Raw genomic sequence first — 17,189 nt, 5'->3', positions numbered from 1 at the left:
GGCTAAGTCCTAAGTGCTATTAGAGCAAACATGTGTATTTTTGAAGTTACAGTAGTTCCATCAGTGTTGCATGGATGCGAGTCTTGTGCCCAAAATGAAAAATAATGGAAGATGGTAGACATATTGGAAATTAAATGTCTAAGGACAGTGCATGGCATGAGGCAAGTTGACTGAGAAAGGGAGTTTGGTAAAAAGCACAGTTTGATTGAGAGAGCTGAAAAAGGTATATTGAAATGGTTTAGACATGTGAAGAGGATAAGCAAAGAAAGAATAACTAAGGATTTTCACGTTAGAAATGGAGGGAACATGATGGAAGGAGAAAGGGGCAGGATATAAGATGGAGGGATGGTGAAGAAGGCTGAGGGGTATTTTCATATTTTGAAGAGGTGGTTTTTGAATGTCATCCTATCTATATAATGTGTACATTCTGTTTACTTATATAAATACCTGTAGAAGCAGTAACCTACTTCAATTAGACAGCAATAAACTGAAAAATACATGATATCAATCTCTTTTTAATGCCATTTACACATAAGTCTTCTAAAGCAGTAAAACTAAGGAACTTTAGTAAAATCACAACCACTAGATGAGAATTACAGTAAATGTAATTGAGGCTGCCATATTACATAAAGCAGGAATACAACTGAAAGATTTATAACAGTGGTGGAACTAGTCTAAGAATAAAACACTATTATACAAAGAAAAATTAAGACACTGTTCATAGACAAATATCAGATGACAAGTTCAGATTACATTCTTACATCTACTGATTTATTTACAACTGGACGGAGTTTAGGAATGACTTTACATTAAAGTAACACTCTCCCTTCGGTATTTAACATTATTATTCATACAGTTAAGGAAAGCTATATAAAAAACATACAGACAAGAATGTTTGACACTATGCCTCCCTGACCGCTATAACTTGTGGAAACCTTTTGAGACAGATCCTTGGCAAAAATGTGTTTAGCTGCCCTGTATATCATAATACTCATCTTGTTAACTAAGGAACTTCCATATTCTGTGCTTTTCACACTAATTTACTTCTATACCACTTGATATAGTACCACTGTCCTTCTGCCCTGAAACCATGCCAGTTATTTCAATGGATTCTTTGTGATAAATGAAAATTTAGCATAGGGCCATACACAAAAATCTTTAGACATGAAGTATGATGACTTGCATAAAAAGATACACAGTATCTAAAGCACAGTTACCAACTGCAGTATGAAGATTATTCAGACTGGCTACCTTCAGTTTCTCTATATAAACCATCCCATACATAATAAAGCACTCCAGTTTTCACTGGACTTTTTTTTTAATACTGATATACAATCTTTGTCACAAATGAAGGTAGGCAGAATGCTATTGGAAAGGCTGGTGATAATCTCATTCATCATATATCTATATATGATGTAAGAGAAATCTTTTGATCTTTGTTCAAATGCAAATACAAATTTTCTTACATTATGATAACAGCTCTCATTATATCTATTTAACTAGCCTGCATAAATACCTAAAATTATTACAAACTTTTATTGTCAGACTTATGAGTCCTTTAGCTGTTAATTTATAGCATTTCAGAGTGACCATAATTTACAGATAGTGAAGATTATCCAAACTGGAGATGCATAGGCATCTTACTTTATAAAACTTGACACCATACTTAGTCTGCCTTCAATTCTCAGAGTAAACTTACCAAAACTATTGACCTGTCTAACTCACTTCATAAGACTGTTTCATTTGCAACAGCTGTGGTACATCTTGGATTTTTTTTTTGTATGACAAAAGAGATCTAATACACAAATACTTATTTGGCATAAAAGGCATTCACTGTATATGTATGAAAGTGACTAACTAGGAAATTTCGTCTGATATAATTTGTCTCCTGAGAAGTATTTCATTAAATACAGTCAAAGAACCTGCAAGCTATTTTGTTATAAAAAGATTAAAAACCCTTGACTATCTTGTTTACATGGAGCCAAAGAACTTTTCCCCTTTGGTGTAGTACAGGGAGACTGCAACAATAACACCTAGAAACACAGACAAGGCAAAAAACACTATTACGATAGCATAACACCGGCGACGCTTTTGCCGTGCCACAGATCGTCTTCTGAGTTTGTCGGAGCGCCGTAGGTCCAGTGTGAAATCATGGCATGCTCCTGGCTAAAAAGGGAGAGAAATATACAAATTAGGTGGCTTTTTCATGCTAAAATAACTCATTACAAACTGAATATTGGCTAAATGCTATTCCTAAATTCTCATGTGCTTTCTCTTATTCCTTTTTCATTATCATGTGGAGGCGAAGGTGAAGATTTGTAAAGGTTTTCAGAAAAGAAGAATGCTGGGGTGAAGAGAGTGGTGAGGGTAAGTGAGCTTGGGAAGCAGAATTGTGTGAGGAAGTACCAGGAGAGACTGAGTACAGAATGGAAAAAGTTGAGAACAAAGGATGTAAGGGGAGTGGGGGAGGAATGGGGTGTATTTAAGGAAGCAGTGATGACTTGTGCAAAAGATGCATGTGGCATGAGAAGCAAAGGAGGTGGGCAGATTAAAAAGGGTAGTGAGTGGTGGGATGAAGAAGTAAGATTATTAGTGAAAGAGAAGAGAGAGGCATTTGGAAAATTTTTGCCAGGAAATAATGCAAATGACTGGGAGATGTATAAAAGAAAGAGACAGGAGGTCAAGAGAAAGGTGCAAGAGGTAAAAAAGAGGGCAAATGAGAGTTGGGGTGAAGAGCATCATTGAATTTTAGAGAGAATGAAAAGATGTTTTGGAAGGAGGTAAATAAAGTGCATAAGACAAGGGAACAAATGGGAACATCAATGAAGGGGGCAAATGGGGAAGTGATAACAAGTAGTGGTGATGTGAGAAGGAGATGGAGTGAGTATTTTGAAGGTTTTTTGAATGTGTTTGATGATAGAGTGGCAGACATAGGGTGTTTTGGTCAAGGTGGTGAGCAAAGTGAGAGGGTTAGGGAGAATGATTTGGTAAACAGAGAAGAGGTAGTAAAAGCTTTGCGGAAGATGAAAGCCGGCAAGGCAGCGGGTTTGGATGGTACTGCAGTGGAATTCATTAAAAAAGAGGGTGACTGTATTGTTGACTGGTTGATAAGGTTAATTAATGTATGTATGACTCATGGTGAGGTACCTGAGGATTGGAGGAATGCTTGCATAGTGCCAGTGTACAAAGGTAAAGGGGATAAAAGTGAGTGCTCAAATTACAGAGGTATAAGTTTGTTGAGTATTCCTGGGAAATTATATAGGAGGGTATTGATTGAGAGGGGACGGGAGCGGGGGGCCAGAAATCCTCCCCTCCTTGTATTTTTTTTTAACTTTCTAAAAAATGGGAAACAGAAGGAGTCACGCGGGGAGTGCTCATCCTCCTCGAAGGCTCAGATTGGGGTGCCTAAATGTGTGTGGATGTAACCAAGATGTGAAAAAAGGAGAGATAGGTAGTATGTTTGAGGAAAGGAACCTGGATGTTTTGGCTCTGAGTGAAACGAAGCTCAAGGGTAAAGGGGAAGAGTGGTTTGGGAATGTCTTGGGAGTAAAGTCAGGGGTTAGTGAGAGGACAAGAGCAAGGGAAGGAGTAGCAGTACTCCTGAAACAGGAGTTGTGGGAGTATGTGATAGAATGTAAGAAAGTAAATTTTCGATTAATATGGGTAAAACTGAAAGTTGATGGAGAGAGATGGGTGATTATTGGTGCATATGCACCTGGGCATGAGAAGAAAGATCATGAGAGGCAAGTGTTTTGGGAGCAGCTGAATGAGTGTGTTAGTGGTTTTGATGCACGAGACCGGGTTATAGTGATGGGTGATTTGAATGCAAAGGTGAGTAATGTGGCAGTTGAGGGAATAATTGGTATACATGGGGTGTTCAGTGTTGTAAATGGAAATGGTGAAGAGCTTGTAGATTTATGTGCTGAAAAAGGACTGATGATTGGGAATACCTGGTTTAAAAAGCGAGATATACATCAGTATACTTATGTAAGTAGGAGAGATGGCCAGAGAGCGTTATTGGATTACGCGTTAATTGACAGGCGCGCGAAAGAGAGACTTTTGGATGTTAATGTGCTGAGAGGTGCAACTGGAGGGATGTCTGATCATTATCTTGTGGAGGCTAAGGTGAAGATTTGTATGGGTTTTCAGAAAAGAAGAGTGAATGTTGGGGTGAAGAGGGTGGTGAGAGTAAGTGAGCTTGGGAAGGAGACTTGTGTGAGGAAGTACCAGGAGAGACTGAGTACAGAATGGAAAAAGGTGAGAACAATGGAAGTAAGGGGAGTGGGGGAGGAATGGGATGTATTTAGGGAATCAGTGATGGATTGCGCAAAAGATGCTTGTGGCATGAGAAGAGTGGGAGGTGGGTTGATTAGAAAGGGTAGTGAGTGGTGGGATGAAGAAGTAAGAGTATTAGTGAAAGAGAAGAGAGAGGCATTTGGACGATTTTTGCAGGGAAAAAATGCAATTGAGTGGGAGACGTATAAAAGAAAGAGACAGGAGGTCAAGAGAAAGGTGCAAGAGGTGAAAAAAAGGGCAAATGAGAGTTGGGGTGAGAGAGTATCATTAAATTTTAGGGAGAATAAAAAGATGTTCTGGAAGGAGGTAAATAAAGTGCGTAAGACAAGGGAGCAAATGGGAACTTCAGTGAAGGGCGCAAATGGGGAGGTGATAACAAGTAGTGGTGATGTGAGAAGGAGATGGAGTGAGTATTTTGAAGGTTTGTTGAATGTGTTTGATGATAGAGTGGCAGATATAGGGTGTTTTGGTCGAGGTGGTGTGCAAAGTGAGAGGGTTAGGGAAGATGATTTGGTAAACAGAGAAGAGGTAGTAAAAGCTTTGCGGAAGATGAAAGCCGGCAAGGCAGCGGGTTTGGATGGTATTGCAGTGGAATTTATTAAAAAAGGGGGTGACTGTATTGTTGACTGGTTGGTAAGGTTATTTAATGTATGTATGACTCATGGTGAGGTGCCTGAGGATTGATGGAATGCGTGCATAGTGCCACTGTACAAAGGCAAAGGGGATAAGAGTGAGTGCTCAAATTACAGAGGTATAAGTTTGTTGAGTATTCCTGGTAAATTATATGGGAGGGTATTGATTGAGATGGTGAAGGCATGTACAGAGCATCAGATTGGGGAAGAGCAGTGTGGATTCAGAAGTGGTAGAGGATGTGTGGATCAGGTGTTTGCTTTGAAGAATGTATGTGAGAAATACTTAGAAAAGCAAATGGATTTGTATGTAGCATTTATGGATCTGGAGAAGGCATATGATAGAGTTGATAGAGATGCTCTGTGGAAGGTATTAAGAATATATGGTGTGGGAGGCAAGTTGTTAGAAGCAGTGAAAAGTTTTTATTGAGGATGTAAGGCATGTGTACGTGTAGGAAGAGAGGAAAGTGATTGGTTCTCAGTGAATGTAGGTTTGCGGCAGGGGTGTGTGATGTCTCCATGGTTGTTTAATTTGTTTATGGATGGGGTTGTTAGGGAGGTGAATGCAAGAGTTTTGGAAAGAGGGGCAAGTATGAATTCTGTTGGGGATGAGAGAGCTTGGGAAGTGAGTCAGTTGCTGTTCGCTGATGATACAGCGCTGGTGGCTGATTCATGTGAGAAACTGCAGAAGCTGGTGACTGAATTTGGTAAAGTGTGTGAAAGAAGAAAGTTAAGAGTAAATGTGAATAAGAGCAAGGTTATTAGGTACAGAAGGGTTGAGGGTCAAGTCAATTGGGAGGTGAGTTTGAATGGAGAAAAACTGGCGGAAGTGAAGTGTTTTAGATATCTGGGAGTGGATCTGGCAGCAGATGGAGCCATGGAAGCGGAAGTGGATCATAGGGTGGGGGAGGGGGCGAAAATTCTGGGAGCCTTGAAGAATGTGTGGAAGTCGAGAACATTATCTCGGAAAGCAAAAATGGGTATGTTTGAAGGAATAGTGGTTCCAACAATGTTGTATGGTTGTGAGGCGTGGGCTATGGATAGAGTTGTGCGCAGGAGGATGGATGTGCTGGAAATGAGATGTTTGAGGACAATGTGTGGTGTGAGGTGGTTTGATCGAGTAAGTAACGTAAGGGTAAGAGAGATGTGTGGAAATAAAAAGAGCGTGGTTGAGAGAGCAGAAGAGGGTGTTTTGAAATGGTTTGGGCACATGGAGAGAATGAGTGAGGAAAGATTGACCAAGAGGATATATGTGTCGGAGGTGGAGGGAACAAGGAGAAGAGGGAGACCAAATTGGAGGTGGAAAGATGGAGTGAAAAAGATTTTGTAAGATCGGGGCCTGAACATGCAGGAGGGTGAAAGGAGGGCAAGGAATAGAGTGAATTGGAGCGATGTGGTATACCGGGGTTGACGTGCTGTCAGTGGATTGAATCAAGGCATGTGAAGCGTCTGGGGTAAACCATGGAAAGCTGTGTAGGTATGTATATTTGCGTGTGTGGACGTATGTAAATACATGTGTATGGGGGTGGGTTGGGCCATTTCTTTTGTCTGTTTCCTTGCGCTACCTCGCAAACGCGGGAGACAGCGACAAAGCAAAAAAAAAAAAAAAAAAATTATTATTATTAATGTTATTATTATTATTAATATTATTATTATTATTATTATTATTATTATTATTATTATTATTATTACTACTACTACTACTACTACTACTACTATTATTATTATTATTATTATTATTATTATTATTATTATTATTATCATTATTATTACTATTATTATTATAATTATTATTATTATTATATTTATTGATTGTTGTTTCTCGCGTCAGTGAGGTAGCACCACGAAACAGATGAAGAGTGCCCCATCCACTTATATACACACATGTATGCATAAACACACCCTTACACTTACATATACATACATGAACATTTCACATATATACACATATACATGCATATATGTGGATATATACATATTTACACATGTACATTATTCGTACTGTCTTGCGTTCACCCAATCCTAACACTACCCCGCCCCACAAGAAACGGTATCGCTACTCCCTGCTTCAGCGAGGTAGCACAAGGAAAACAGGAAAAAAAGGGTCACATTTTTTCACACTTAGTCTCTAGACCCCATTGCTGATGGATTTAAGACAAAGGGTATTCAATTGTTTGTGATTGGATAGTCATTTCCCTGTTAGGGGCAATCATGGCTGAGTGGTTAGTGTTCCCATCTACCACATAAAAGGTTCTGGTTTGAATCCTTGCTGCTGTAGGGCATTATGTGTTCTATTTCATTTCCCACATTAGTTAGGAAGTCAGCTCTTGGCTGATGTAGGTGAAACTGAATGAGGATTGCAAGAGACGCATGATTATTCGTACTTATGCACATGGCCATGAGAAGAAAGATTATGAGGCAAGCGTTTTGCAGGCAGCTGAGTGAGTGAGTCAGGAGTTTTAGCATAGGATATTAGGTATGCAGAGGTGAGTGGTGTGGCAGTTGAGGGTATAATCCTTCTATAAGGAGAATGGAAATGGTGAACAGCTTGTAGAATTGTATGTAGAGAAAGGGTTAGTGATTCAGAATACTTCGTTTAAAACCAGAGACACAAAAGTACACATATGTGAGTGGGAAAGAGGATCATCGGGCATTGTTGGATTTATTGATAATTCATATCTTAGTGGAAGCAAACAAACAACGCATGTCACATGAGCCTCCTAAAAATAAGTTATGGTCACAAGTTGTGTATTGTTGCCAGTTTCTGTTCTGTTACCATTAATGTTTTTGATCTTTGTGAATAATCTGCCTGAAGGTATGAACTTCTTCCTGAATATGTTTGCAGATAATGGAAAGGCAATGTGGGGGTGTTATGGCAGAAGTGAAATGCATAGAGGATTGCATCAACTTAAAAGGAAACCATAATAGACTTCAAAGTTGATTTGATACATGGTTGATGAAGTTAAACCCAATTGAATTTGAAATAATGAAGGTGACTCACAGTAAAAGAAAACTAAGATATGGTTATTGTAAATCAGGAAACATTGTAGGAATCTGTATGTGAGAAAGACTTGTCAATCATTTTGTTCCTAACCTATTACCATAATCCCACCTTTGGAGAATAGTTGAGGAAACCAACTGTCTACTAGCAAATAGTAGAACTGCATTCAAGTTCTTGGATAAGGAAATATTCAGTAAGCAGTCCACGGCATACATAAGGCCTAAACTAGGATACGTTTCTCAAGTTTTCTCACGATATGTAATGAATCCCAGAGAACTAATAGAGAAGGTGTAGAAGAGAGCAAGATAGATGTTACCAGAATTATGAGAGCTGAGTTGGAGGAAAGCTAGAGGCCTTAAATTTGCTGCACCAGAAGTGAGAACTGAGTTAGAGGCTTTAGATTTGCTAGAGGTTTTAGCTATACCGACTTTGAAGATGAGAAGAGTGAGAAAAGATTTAATAACGTGATGGTGTAGGGTCCTAGACGATGAACAGTTCGTTAGAAGTGGGGAGAGAGCAGCTGCAGCATATAATAGGAAATTAAACTAGAAACTTTGAAAAATATATATTTGTCTCTTGATATTACCAAAGAGTGGTGTAACTGAATGGAATAAAGTAAATGGAGACTATAAATGCAGCCTTGTAAATAAAAATGTATATCCGTGATTGGTAAAAAGTGCCATTATATCACTCTCCTCCCCTCAGCTCATTGAACGTTTCAGTGGGCATTGAATCTTGACCTTCTGCCTCCCCCCTTCCAAGTTGCCTTTCGCTTATTGCTTGATTTATTTTTGTTGAGGATGGGAGTGGTTTTTGTCTTCACACTGCATCTTGCATTTCATTGTTTGGTCTCATCCTTTTGGTTGATTTTCTGCCATGGCGACCGATCTCGTAACTTGATGGGCAAAGCTGGGGACTTTGGGGAACGTTGTTGCTGGTGTTCATTGGTATAGGCCACTGCGGAGGAACAGTGTTATCCAAGCCTGGCTGGGGAACGTTGTTCTGGGGTTCGTTGACCAAGCCTGGATGGGGAGCAGTGTTACAGGGGTTGTTCATTGGCAAAGGCCACTGTTGGGGATAAGTATTTGGGAGGTTCTTGGGCTTAAATGCATCGGGGGAGAACAGGCTAGTAGTTGCATTGGATGTGCCGTTTCCAATCCCAGGATGTCCATTTGTCGAGCTTTGGTACACATGATTCCTATTAGGTTTAACGTCCATACTCTCCTTGGTCTACTGGGGATAAGTATTTGGAGGGTTCTTGGCCTTAAACGCATTTGGGGAGAACAGGCTAGTAGTTGCATTGGATGTGCTGTTTCCAATCCCAGGATGTCCATTTGTCGGGCGTGGGTACATGTAATTCGTATCAGGTTTAATGTCCATACTCTCCTTGGTCTACTGGGGATAAGTATTTGGGGGGTTCTTGACCTTAAATGCATTGGGGGAGAACAGGCTAGTAGTTACACTGGAGGTGCCGTTTGCAATCCAAGGATGTCCATTTGTTTGGCTTGGGTGCACGTAATTCACATCAGGTTCAACATCCATACTCTCCTCGGTCTACTGGGGATAAGTATTTGGGGGGTTCTTGGCCTTAAACGCATTGGGGGAGAACAGGCTAGTAGTTACACTGGATGTGCCGTTTGCAATCCAAGGATGTCCATTTGTTTGGCTTGGGTACACGTAATTCACATCAGGTTCAACATCCATACTCTCCTCGGTCTACTGGGGATAAGTATTTGGGGGGTTCTTGATCTTAAACGCATTGGGGGAGAACAGGCTAGTAGTTGCACTGGGTATGCCATTTCCAGTCCAAGGACGTCCATTTGTCGAGCTTGGGTACACGTAATTCGTGCCAGGTTCAACATCCATACTCTCCTCGGTCTACTGGGAATAAGTATTTGGGGGGTTCTTGGTCATAAACGCATTGGGGGAGAACAGGCTAGTAGTTGCATTGGATGTGCCGTTTCCAATCCCAGGATGTCTATTTGTCAGGCTTGGGTACACATAATGTATATCAGGTTCAGTGTCCATACTCTCCTCTGTCTATTGGGGATAGGTATTTGAGGGGTTGTAGGCCTTAAACACATTGGGGGGGAACAGGCTAGTAGTTGCACTGGATGTGCTGTTTCCAATTCCATGGTGTCCATTTGTCGCGCTTGGGTACACGCAATTCATATCATCAACTTCCATGCTCTCATTGGTGTACTGGGGATAATTATTTGGGGGTTTCTGTACCGTAAACGCATTGGGGGGGAACAGGCTAGTAGTTGCATTGGATGTGCCGTTTCCAATCCTAGGATGTCTATTTGTCTGGCTTGGGTACACATAATGTATATCAGATTCAACGTCCATATCCTCCTCTGTGTACTGGGGATAGGTATTTGGGGAGTTCTGTTCCTTAAACACTTTGGGGGGGGATGGGCTAAAAGTTGTACTGGATGTGCTACTTCCAATCCCATGGCGTCGATTTGTCTGGCTTGGGCACACGTAAGTTGTATCAGATTCACAGTCCATGCTTTCCTCGGTCTACTGGGGATAAGTATTGGGGGGGTTTTGGGCATTAAACCCATTGGGGCCAGGACCATTGTAGCAGTTTGGGTGATAGTTACCACTGTATAAGGGATTCTAGCATGCCCCAAGATTTTGCATAGGTGCACCAGCAGACAAGAAGGGTAAAGTCTAGCTGAGGAGGTCTGGGGGAACCTGGATAATGTTTATGACCACGGGTTGTCCCGCTGGGTATTGCTGACCAAGCTGAATGTGTTGCATTTTTGATTGTGATATATCTTTAGTGGTCATGTGTGCTAATAAGCGACATGCGTAATATATAGTTAACATGAAATATTGGTTTATAGTGAACATATGCCAGAATATTGGCCTTGATATGTTGTTGTAATAGTGGATATCTTGAGTTGATTAGTGGACGTAATAAGGTACATTTGTAGAGGACAGGATGTGATGTCAAACTATTGGAGATATTGTGGTTCTTTATGAGTAGATGTAAATGGGTATTATATAGAAGACATACTGTAGTGCTATAGTAGTGGACATACTAAGGTGCCTTACTATTTAGACATGCAGTTGTTGTGGTACCATCATAGTGTTGGACTTCGTATGGTGTAATAGTAGTGGACATACTGTGTTGCAGTAGTAGTTGAGATATTGCAGTGCCATAATTGTGATATTGTGCCATTGCAGTGGAGATATTGTGGGGCGATAGTAGTGCCATAGTCGAAGATATTGGGGTGCCACAGTAGTTGAAGTGGGCATACTATGGACCTTGGGCCAAATGAATAGAGTGTGGTCTTAGAATTATTTTCAACGCCTTAAGAAGGTGTTAAGATTCTTCAGTTGGTGGATTTTGTAGCTTAAAGGCCAAAACAATCCACCAGAACTATGGTTCTGTATTAATGGAGATATTGTAGTGCCGTTTTAGTGGTGATATTGTGGCGCTGGTGTAGTATAGATATTTTGGTGCCATTGTAGTGGGGATATTGTGGTTCCATTGTAGTGGAGATATTTTGGTGCTGTTGTAGTGGAGATATTGTGGTGCCATTGTAGTGGACATATTGTGGTACCGTTGTAGTGGAGATATGTGGTGCCATTGTAGCGAAGATGTTGTGATGCAGTTGTAGCGGAGGGATTGTGGTGCCATTGTAGTGGAGATATTGTGGTGCCGTTGTAGTGGAGATATTTTGGTGTCATTGTAGTGGAGATATTGTGGTGCCACTGTAGTGGAGATACTGTGGTGCCGTTGTAGTGGAGATATTGCGGCGCCATAGTAGTGGATGTAAAATAGTGCCATAGTCATAGACATACAGTGGTACCATAGTATTCAAGATGTGGTGCCATACTAGTGGAGATACTGTGATGCCTTGTTAGTGGACATATGTTGTCATTGTAGAGGATATACTGTGGTGCAATAGTAGTGGAGACACTGTGGAGCACAATGAATGGCTATTGGTAGTCATGTGCATTTGCTGAAGTGCCATAGTAGTGGAGTTATTGTGGTGCTGATATAGTGGAGATAATGTGGTTGCATGGTAGTAGAAATATTGTAGTGCCACAGGGGAGATATATCCTCTTTGTCAATCTTTCCTCACTCATTCTCTCCATGTGACCAAACCATTTCAAAACACCCTCTTCTGCTCTCTCAACCACACTCTTTGTATTACCACTTATCTCTCTTACCCTTTCATTACTTGCTCAATCAAACCACCTCACACCACATATTGTCCTCAAACATCTCAAAACATACCCATGAGATAAGAGAGTAAGTGGTAACAGAGATAAGTGGTAATAAAAAGAGTGTGGTTGAGAGAGCAGAAGAGGGTGTTTTGAAATGGTTTGGTCACATGGAGAGAATGAGTGAGGAAAATTGAGAAAGAGGATATATCTCCCCTGAGGCACTACAACATCTCTACTTCCATGCAACCACAATATCTCCACTATATCAGCACCACAATAACACCACTACTATGGCACTTCAGCAAATGCACATGACTACCAATAACCATTCCTTGTGCTCCACAGTGTCTCCACTACTATTGCACCACAGTATATCCTCTACAATGACAACATATGTCCACTAACAAGGCATCACAGTATCTCCACTAGTATGGCACCACATCTTGAATACTATGGTACCACTGTATGTCTATGACTATGGCACTATTGTACGTCCGCTACTATGGTGCCACAATATCTCCACAACAACGGCACCAAAATATCTCCACTACAATGGCACCACAATATCTCCACTACAATGGCACCACAATACCTCCGCTACAACTGCACCACAACATCTTCGCTACAACGGCACCACATATCTCCACTACAACGGTACCACAATATCTCCACTACAATGGCACCACAATATCTCCACTACAATGGCACTAAAATATCTCCACTCCACTCGGAAAACAGCGATGAAGAACAATAGATAGATAAATAATATTTTTTTTTCATTCTGCTTTGTCGCTGTCTCCCGCGTTAGCAAGGTAGCGCAAGGAAACAGACGAAAGAATGGCCCAACCCACCCACATACACATATATATACATACATGTCCACACAAGCAAATATACATACCTATACATCTCAATGTATACATATATATATACACACACAGACATATACATATAACACATGTACATAATTCATACTGTTGTGGATGAGAGAGCTATTCGCCATTTCCCACATTAGCGAGGTAGCGTTAAGAACAGAGGACTGGGCCTTTGAGGGAATATTCTCTCCTGGCCTGCTTCTCTGTTCCTTCTTTTGGAAAATTAAAAAAAAAAATGAGAGGGGAGGATTTCCAGCCCCCTGCTCCCTTCCCTTTCAGTTGCCTTCTACGACACGCAGGGAATACGTGGGAAGTATTCTTTCTCCCTATCCCCAGGGATATATATATATATATATATATATATATATATATATATATATATATATATATATATATGCAAGAGTTTTGGAAAGAGGGGCAAGTATGAAGTCTGTTGTGGATGAGAGAGCTTGGGAAGTGAGTCAGTTGTTGTTCGCTGATGATACAGCGCTGGTGGCTGATTCATGTGAGAAACTGCAGAAGCTGGTGACTGAGTTTGGTAAAGTGTGTGAAAGAAGAAAGTTAAGAGTAAATGTGAATAAGAGCAAGGTTATTAGGTACAGTATGGTTGAGTGGCAAGTCAACTGGGAGGTAAGTTTGAATGGAGAAAAACTGGAGGAAGTAAAGTGTTTTAGATATCTGGGAGTGGATCTGGCAGCGGATGGAACCATGGAAGCGGAAGTGAATCATAGGGTGGGGGAGGGGGCGAAAATCCTGGGAGCCTTGTAGAATGTGTGGAAGTCGAGAACATTATCTCGGAAAGCAAAAATGGGTATGTTTGAAGGAATAGTGGTTCCAACAATGTTGTATGGTTGCAGGGCGTGGGCTATGGATAGAGTTGTGCGCAGGAGGGTGGATGTGCTGGAAATGAGATGTTTGAGGACAATGTGTGGTGTGAGGTGGTTTGATCGAGTAAGTAATGTAAGGGTAAGAGAGATGTGTGGAAATAAAAAGAGCGTGGTTGAGAGAGCAGAAGAGGGTGTTTTGAAATGGTTTGGGCACATGGAGAGAATGAGTGAGGAAAGATTGACCAAGAGGATATATGTGTCGGAGGTGGAGGGAATGAGGAGAAGTGGGAGACCAAATTGGAGGTGGAAAGATGGAGTGAAAAAGATTTTGAGTGATCGGGGCCTGAACATGCAGGAGGGTGAAAGGCGGGCAAGGAATAGAGTGAATTGGATCGATGTGGTATACCGGGGTTGACGTGCTGTCAGTGGATTGAAGCAGGGTATGTGAAGCGTCTGGGGTAAACCATGGAAAGTTGTGTGGGGCCTGGATGTGGAGAGGGAGCTGTGGTTTTGGGCATTATTGCATGACAGCTAGAGACTGAGTGTGAACGAATGTGGCCTTTGTTGTCTTTTCCTAGCGCTATCTCGCACACTTGAGGGGGGAGGCGGTTGTTATTCCATGTGTGGCGAGGTGGCGATGGGAATGAATAAAGGCAGACAGTGTGAATTGTGTGCATGTGTATATATGTATGTGTCTGTGTGTGTATATATATGTGTACATTGAGATGTATAGGTATGTATATTTGCGTGTGTGGACATGTATGTATATACATGTGTATGGGGGTGGGTTGGGCCATTTCTTTCGTCTGTTTCCTTGCGCTACCTTGCAAACGCGGGAGACAGCGACAAAGCAAAATAAATAAATAAATATAAATGTATGTTTTGGTCGAGGTGGTGTGCAAAGTGAGAGGGTTAGGGAAAATGATTTGGTAAACAGAGAAGAGGTAGTAAAAGCTTTGCGGAAGATGAAAGCCGGCAAGGCAGCAGGTTTGGATGGTATTGCAGTGGAATTTATTAAAAAAAGGGGGTGACTGTATTGTTGACTGGTTGGTAAGGTTATTTAATGTATGTATGATTCATGGTAAGGTGCCTGAGGATTGGCGGAATGCATGCATAGTGCCATTGTACAAAGGCAAAGGGGATAAGAGTGAGTGCTCAGATTACAAAGGTATAAGTTTGTTGAGTATTCCTGGTAAATTATATGGGAGGGTATTGATTGAGAGGGTGAAGGCATGTACAGAGCATCAGATTGGGGAAGAGCAGTGTGGTTTCAGAAGTGGTAGAGGATGTGTGGATCAGGTGTTTGCTTTGAAGAATGTATGTGAGAAATACTTAGAAAAGCAAATGGATTTGTATGTAGCATTTATGGATCTGGAGAAGGCATATGATAGAGTTGATAGAGATGCTCTGTGGAAGGTATTAAGAATATATGGTGTGGGAGGCAAGTTGTTAGAAGCAGTGAAAAGTTTTTATCGAGGATGTAAGGCATGTGTACGTGTAGGAAGAGAGGAAAGTGATTGGTTCTCAGTGAATGTAGGTTTGCGGCAGGGGTGTGTGATGTCTCCATGGTTGTTTAATTTGTTTATGGATGGGGTTGTTAGGGAGGTGAATGCAATAGTTTTGGAAAGAGGGGCAAGTATGCAGTCTGTTGTGGATGAGAGAGCTTGGGAAGTGTGTCAGTTGTTGTTCGCTGATGATACAGCGCTGGTGGCTGATTTGGGTGAGAAACTGCAGAAGCTGGTGACTGAGTTTGGTAAAGTATGTGAAAGAAGAAAGCTGAGAGTAAATGTGAATAAGAGCAAGGTTATTAGGTACAGTAGGGTAGAGGGACAAGTCAATTGGGAGGTAAGTTTGAATGAAGAAAAACTGGAGGAAGTGAAGTGTTTTAGATATCTGGGAGTGGATTTGGCAGCGGATGGAACCATGGAAGCTGAAGTGAATCATAGGGTGGGGGAGTGGGTAAAAGTTCTGGGAGCATTGAAAAATGTGTGGAAGTCGAGAACGTTATCTTGGGAAGCAAAAATTGGTTTGTTTGAAGGAATAGTGGTTCCAACAATATTATATGGTTGCGAGGCGTGCGCTATAGATAGAGCTGTGCGGAGGAGGGTGGATGTGCTGGAAATGAGATGTTTGAGGACAATATGTGGTGTGAGGTGGTTTGATCGAGTAAGAAATGAAAGGGTAAGAGAGATGTGTGGTAATAAAAAGAGTGTGGTTGAGAGAGCAGAAGAGGGTGTTTTGAAATGGTTTGGTCACAAGGAGAGAATGAGTGAGGAAAGATGCATGAGGCATTCTGTAGGAGACAGACTAGTATATCTAACTGACCTATGTCAAGGGACACATAAAAGATCACAAATGGTTATTACTTTCATTTTTTAGGCTGACCTGTATAGGACTGGTTGTACAGTTAGGTCAATAATATATTGAAATGGATTAATCCCAACTGCTTTCTGTGAAGGACAAGGATAGTCCTACATGACTTTTGGTCCAAGTCAGTATAGAAATGTATCTTTCCAGTAAAACCAACTCCTATTCTAACTATCTAGCCATGTTCATCTGAGACACACTAAATGGTCTGCCATAAACTGTGTTCAATGTCATCTTAAAGATTTCTCCCTCACCTTGTTTCTGTGATCCAATGTTTCATCTTGCACACACTGGTTATCTCACTTGTCCTTATCCCTAATCAACTAACTTGGCAGGACAACCCTTTTTTCCAATTATGATACGGAAAATGGAAAGAAGCCAAACAGAACTGCAGAATTTCTCAGCAAATAATATGAGCGATTCTGATGAGTTTTAAACACCTGAGGGCTTGGAGATGGTTGATCAGTTTGATAGTTGGGGAAGGTTTTGTGTTTACTAACTTGCTTTCAGACCAGGACTTAACACATATGATAATCACAAAGGTAAAAGTTGGTACTGATTGGTGCTAGATGGCAGGACTCAAGTGTGATACTGGGATTTAAATAACTTTGTTAAGTACTCACACCTGATGAGGTGGAGTGTCTCCATGAAACATGCCGTGCCTCATGTATAGAAAAATTACGTAAAATTACGTTAAATAAAATTGTATGAACTACTGAAGTGCGATTTCACCTTCATACTATCATCACGGATGAGTGGGATCATGTCTACAGGCATATACATATATATATACACATGTACATATTTATACTTGCATGTCTTTATCCATTTCCGGTGCCATCTTGCCCCACAGGGAACAGCATTGCTACCCCCTGCATCAGCGAGGTAGCACCAGGACAATATACAAAAAAAAGGCCACATTTGTTCACACTCAGTCTCTAGCTGTCATGTGTAATGCACCAAAACCACAGCTCCCTATCCACATCCAGGCCCCACAGACCTTTCCATA

General features: G+C 41.1%; 1 protein-coding gene across 2 annotated transcripts in view; it reads right to left on the bottom strand.

The window, feature by feature from the left end:
• Nucleotides 1-587: 587 nt before the first annotated feature.
• Nucleotides 588-17,189, bottom strand: part of LOC139751281 (uncharacterized) — a 224,838-nt gene continuing 208,236 nt past the window's right edge. For both annotated transcript variants that reach the window (XM_071666597.1, XM_071666598.1), the window contains one exon: nt 588-2,166. In XM_071666597.1, coding sequence (XP_071522698.1) covers nt 1,972-2,166 — 195 coding nt within the window. In that variant the 3' untranslated portion in view covers nt 588-1,971. The remainder of the gene's footprint in view (nt 2,167-17,189) is intronic.

The sequence above is a fragment of the Panulirus ornatus genome, chromosome 11 (genome assembly GCF_036320965.1).
Source record: "Panulirus ornatus isolate Po-2019 chromosome 11, ASM3632096v1, whole genome shotgun sequence".
Lineage (NCBI taxonomy): Eukaryota > Metazoa > Arthropoda > Malacostraca > Decapoda > Palinuridae > Panulirus > Panulirus ornatus.
Note: the sequence above shows the minus strand (reverse complement) of the source record. Positions and strands in the feature narration are given on the sequence as shown.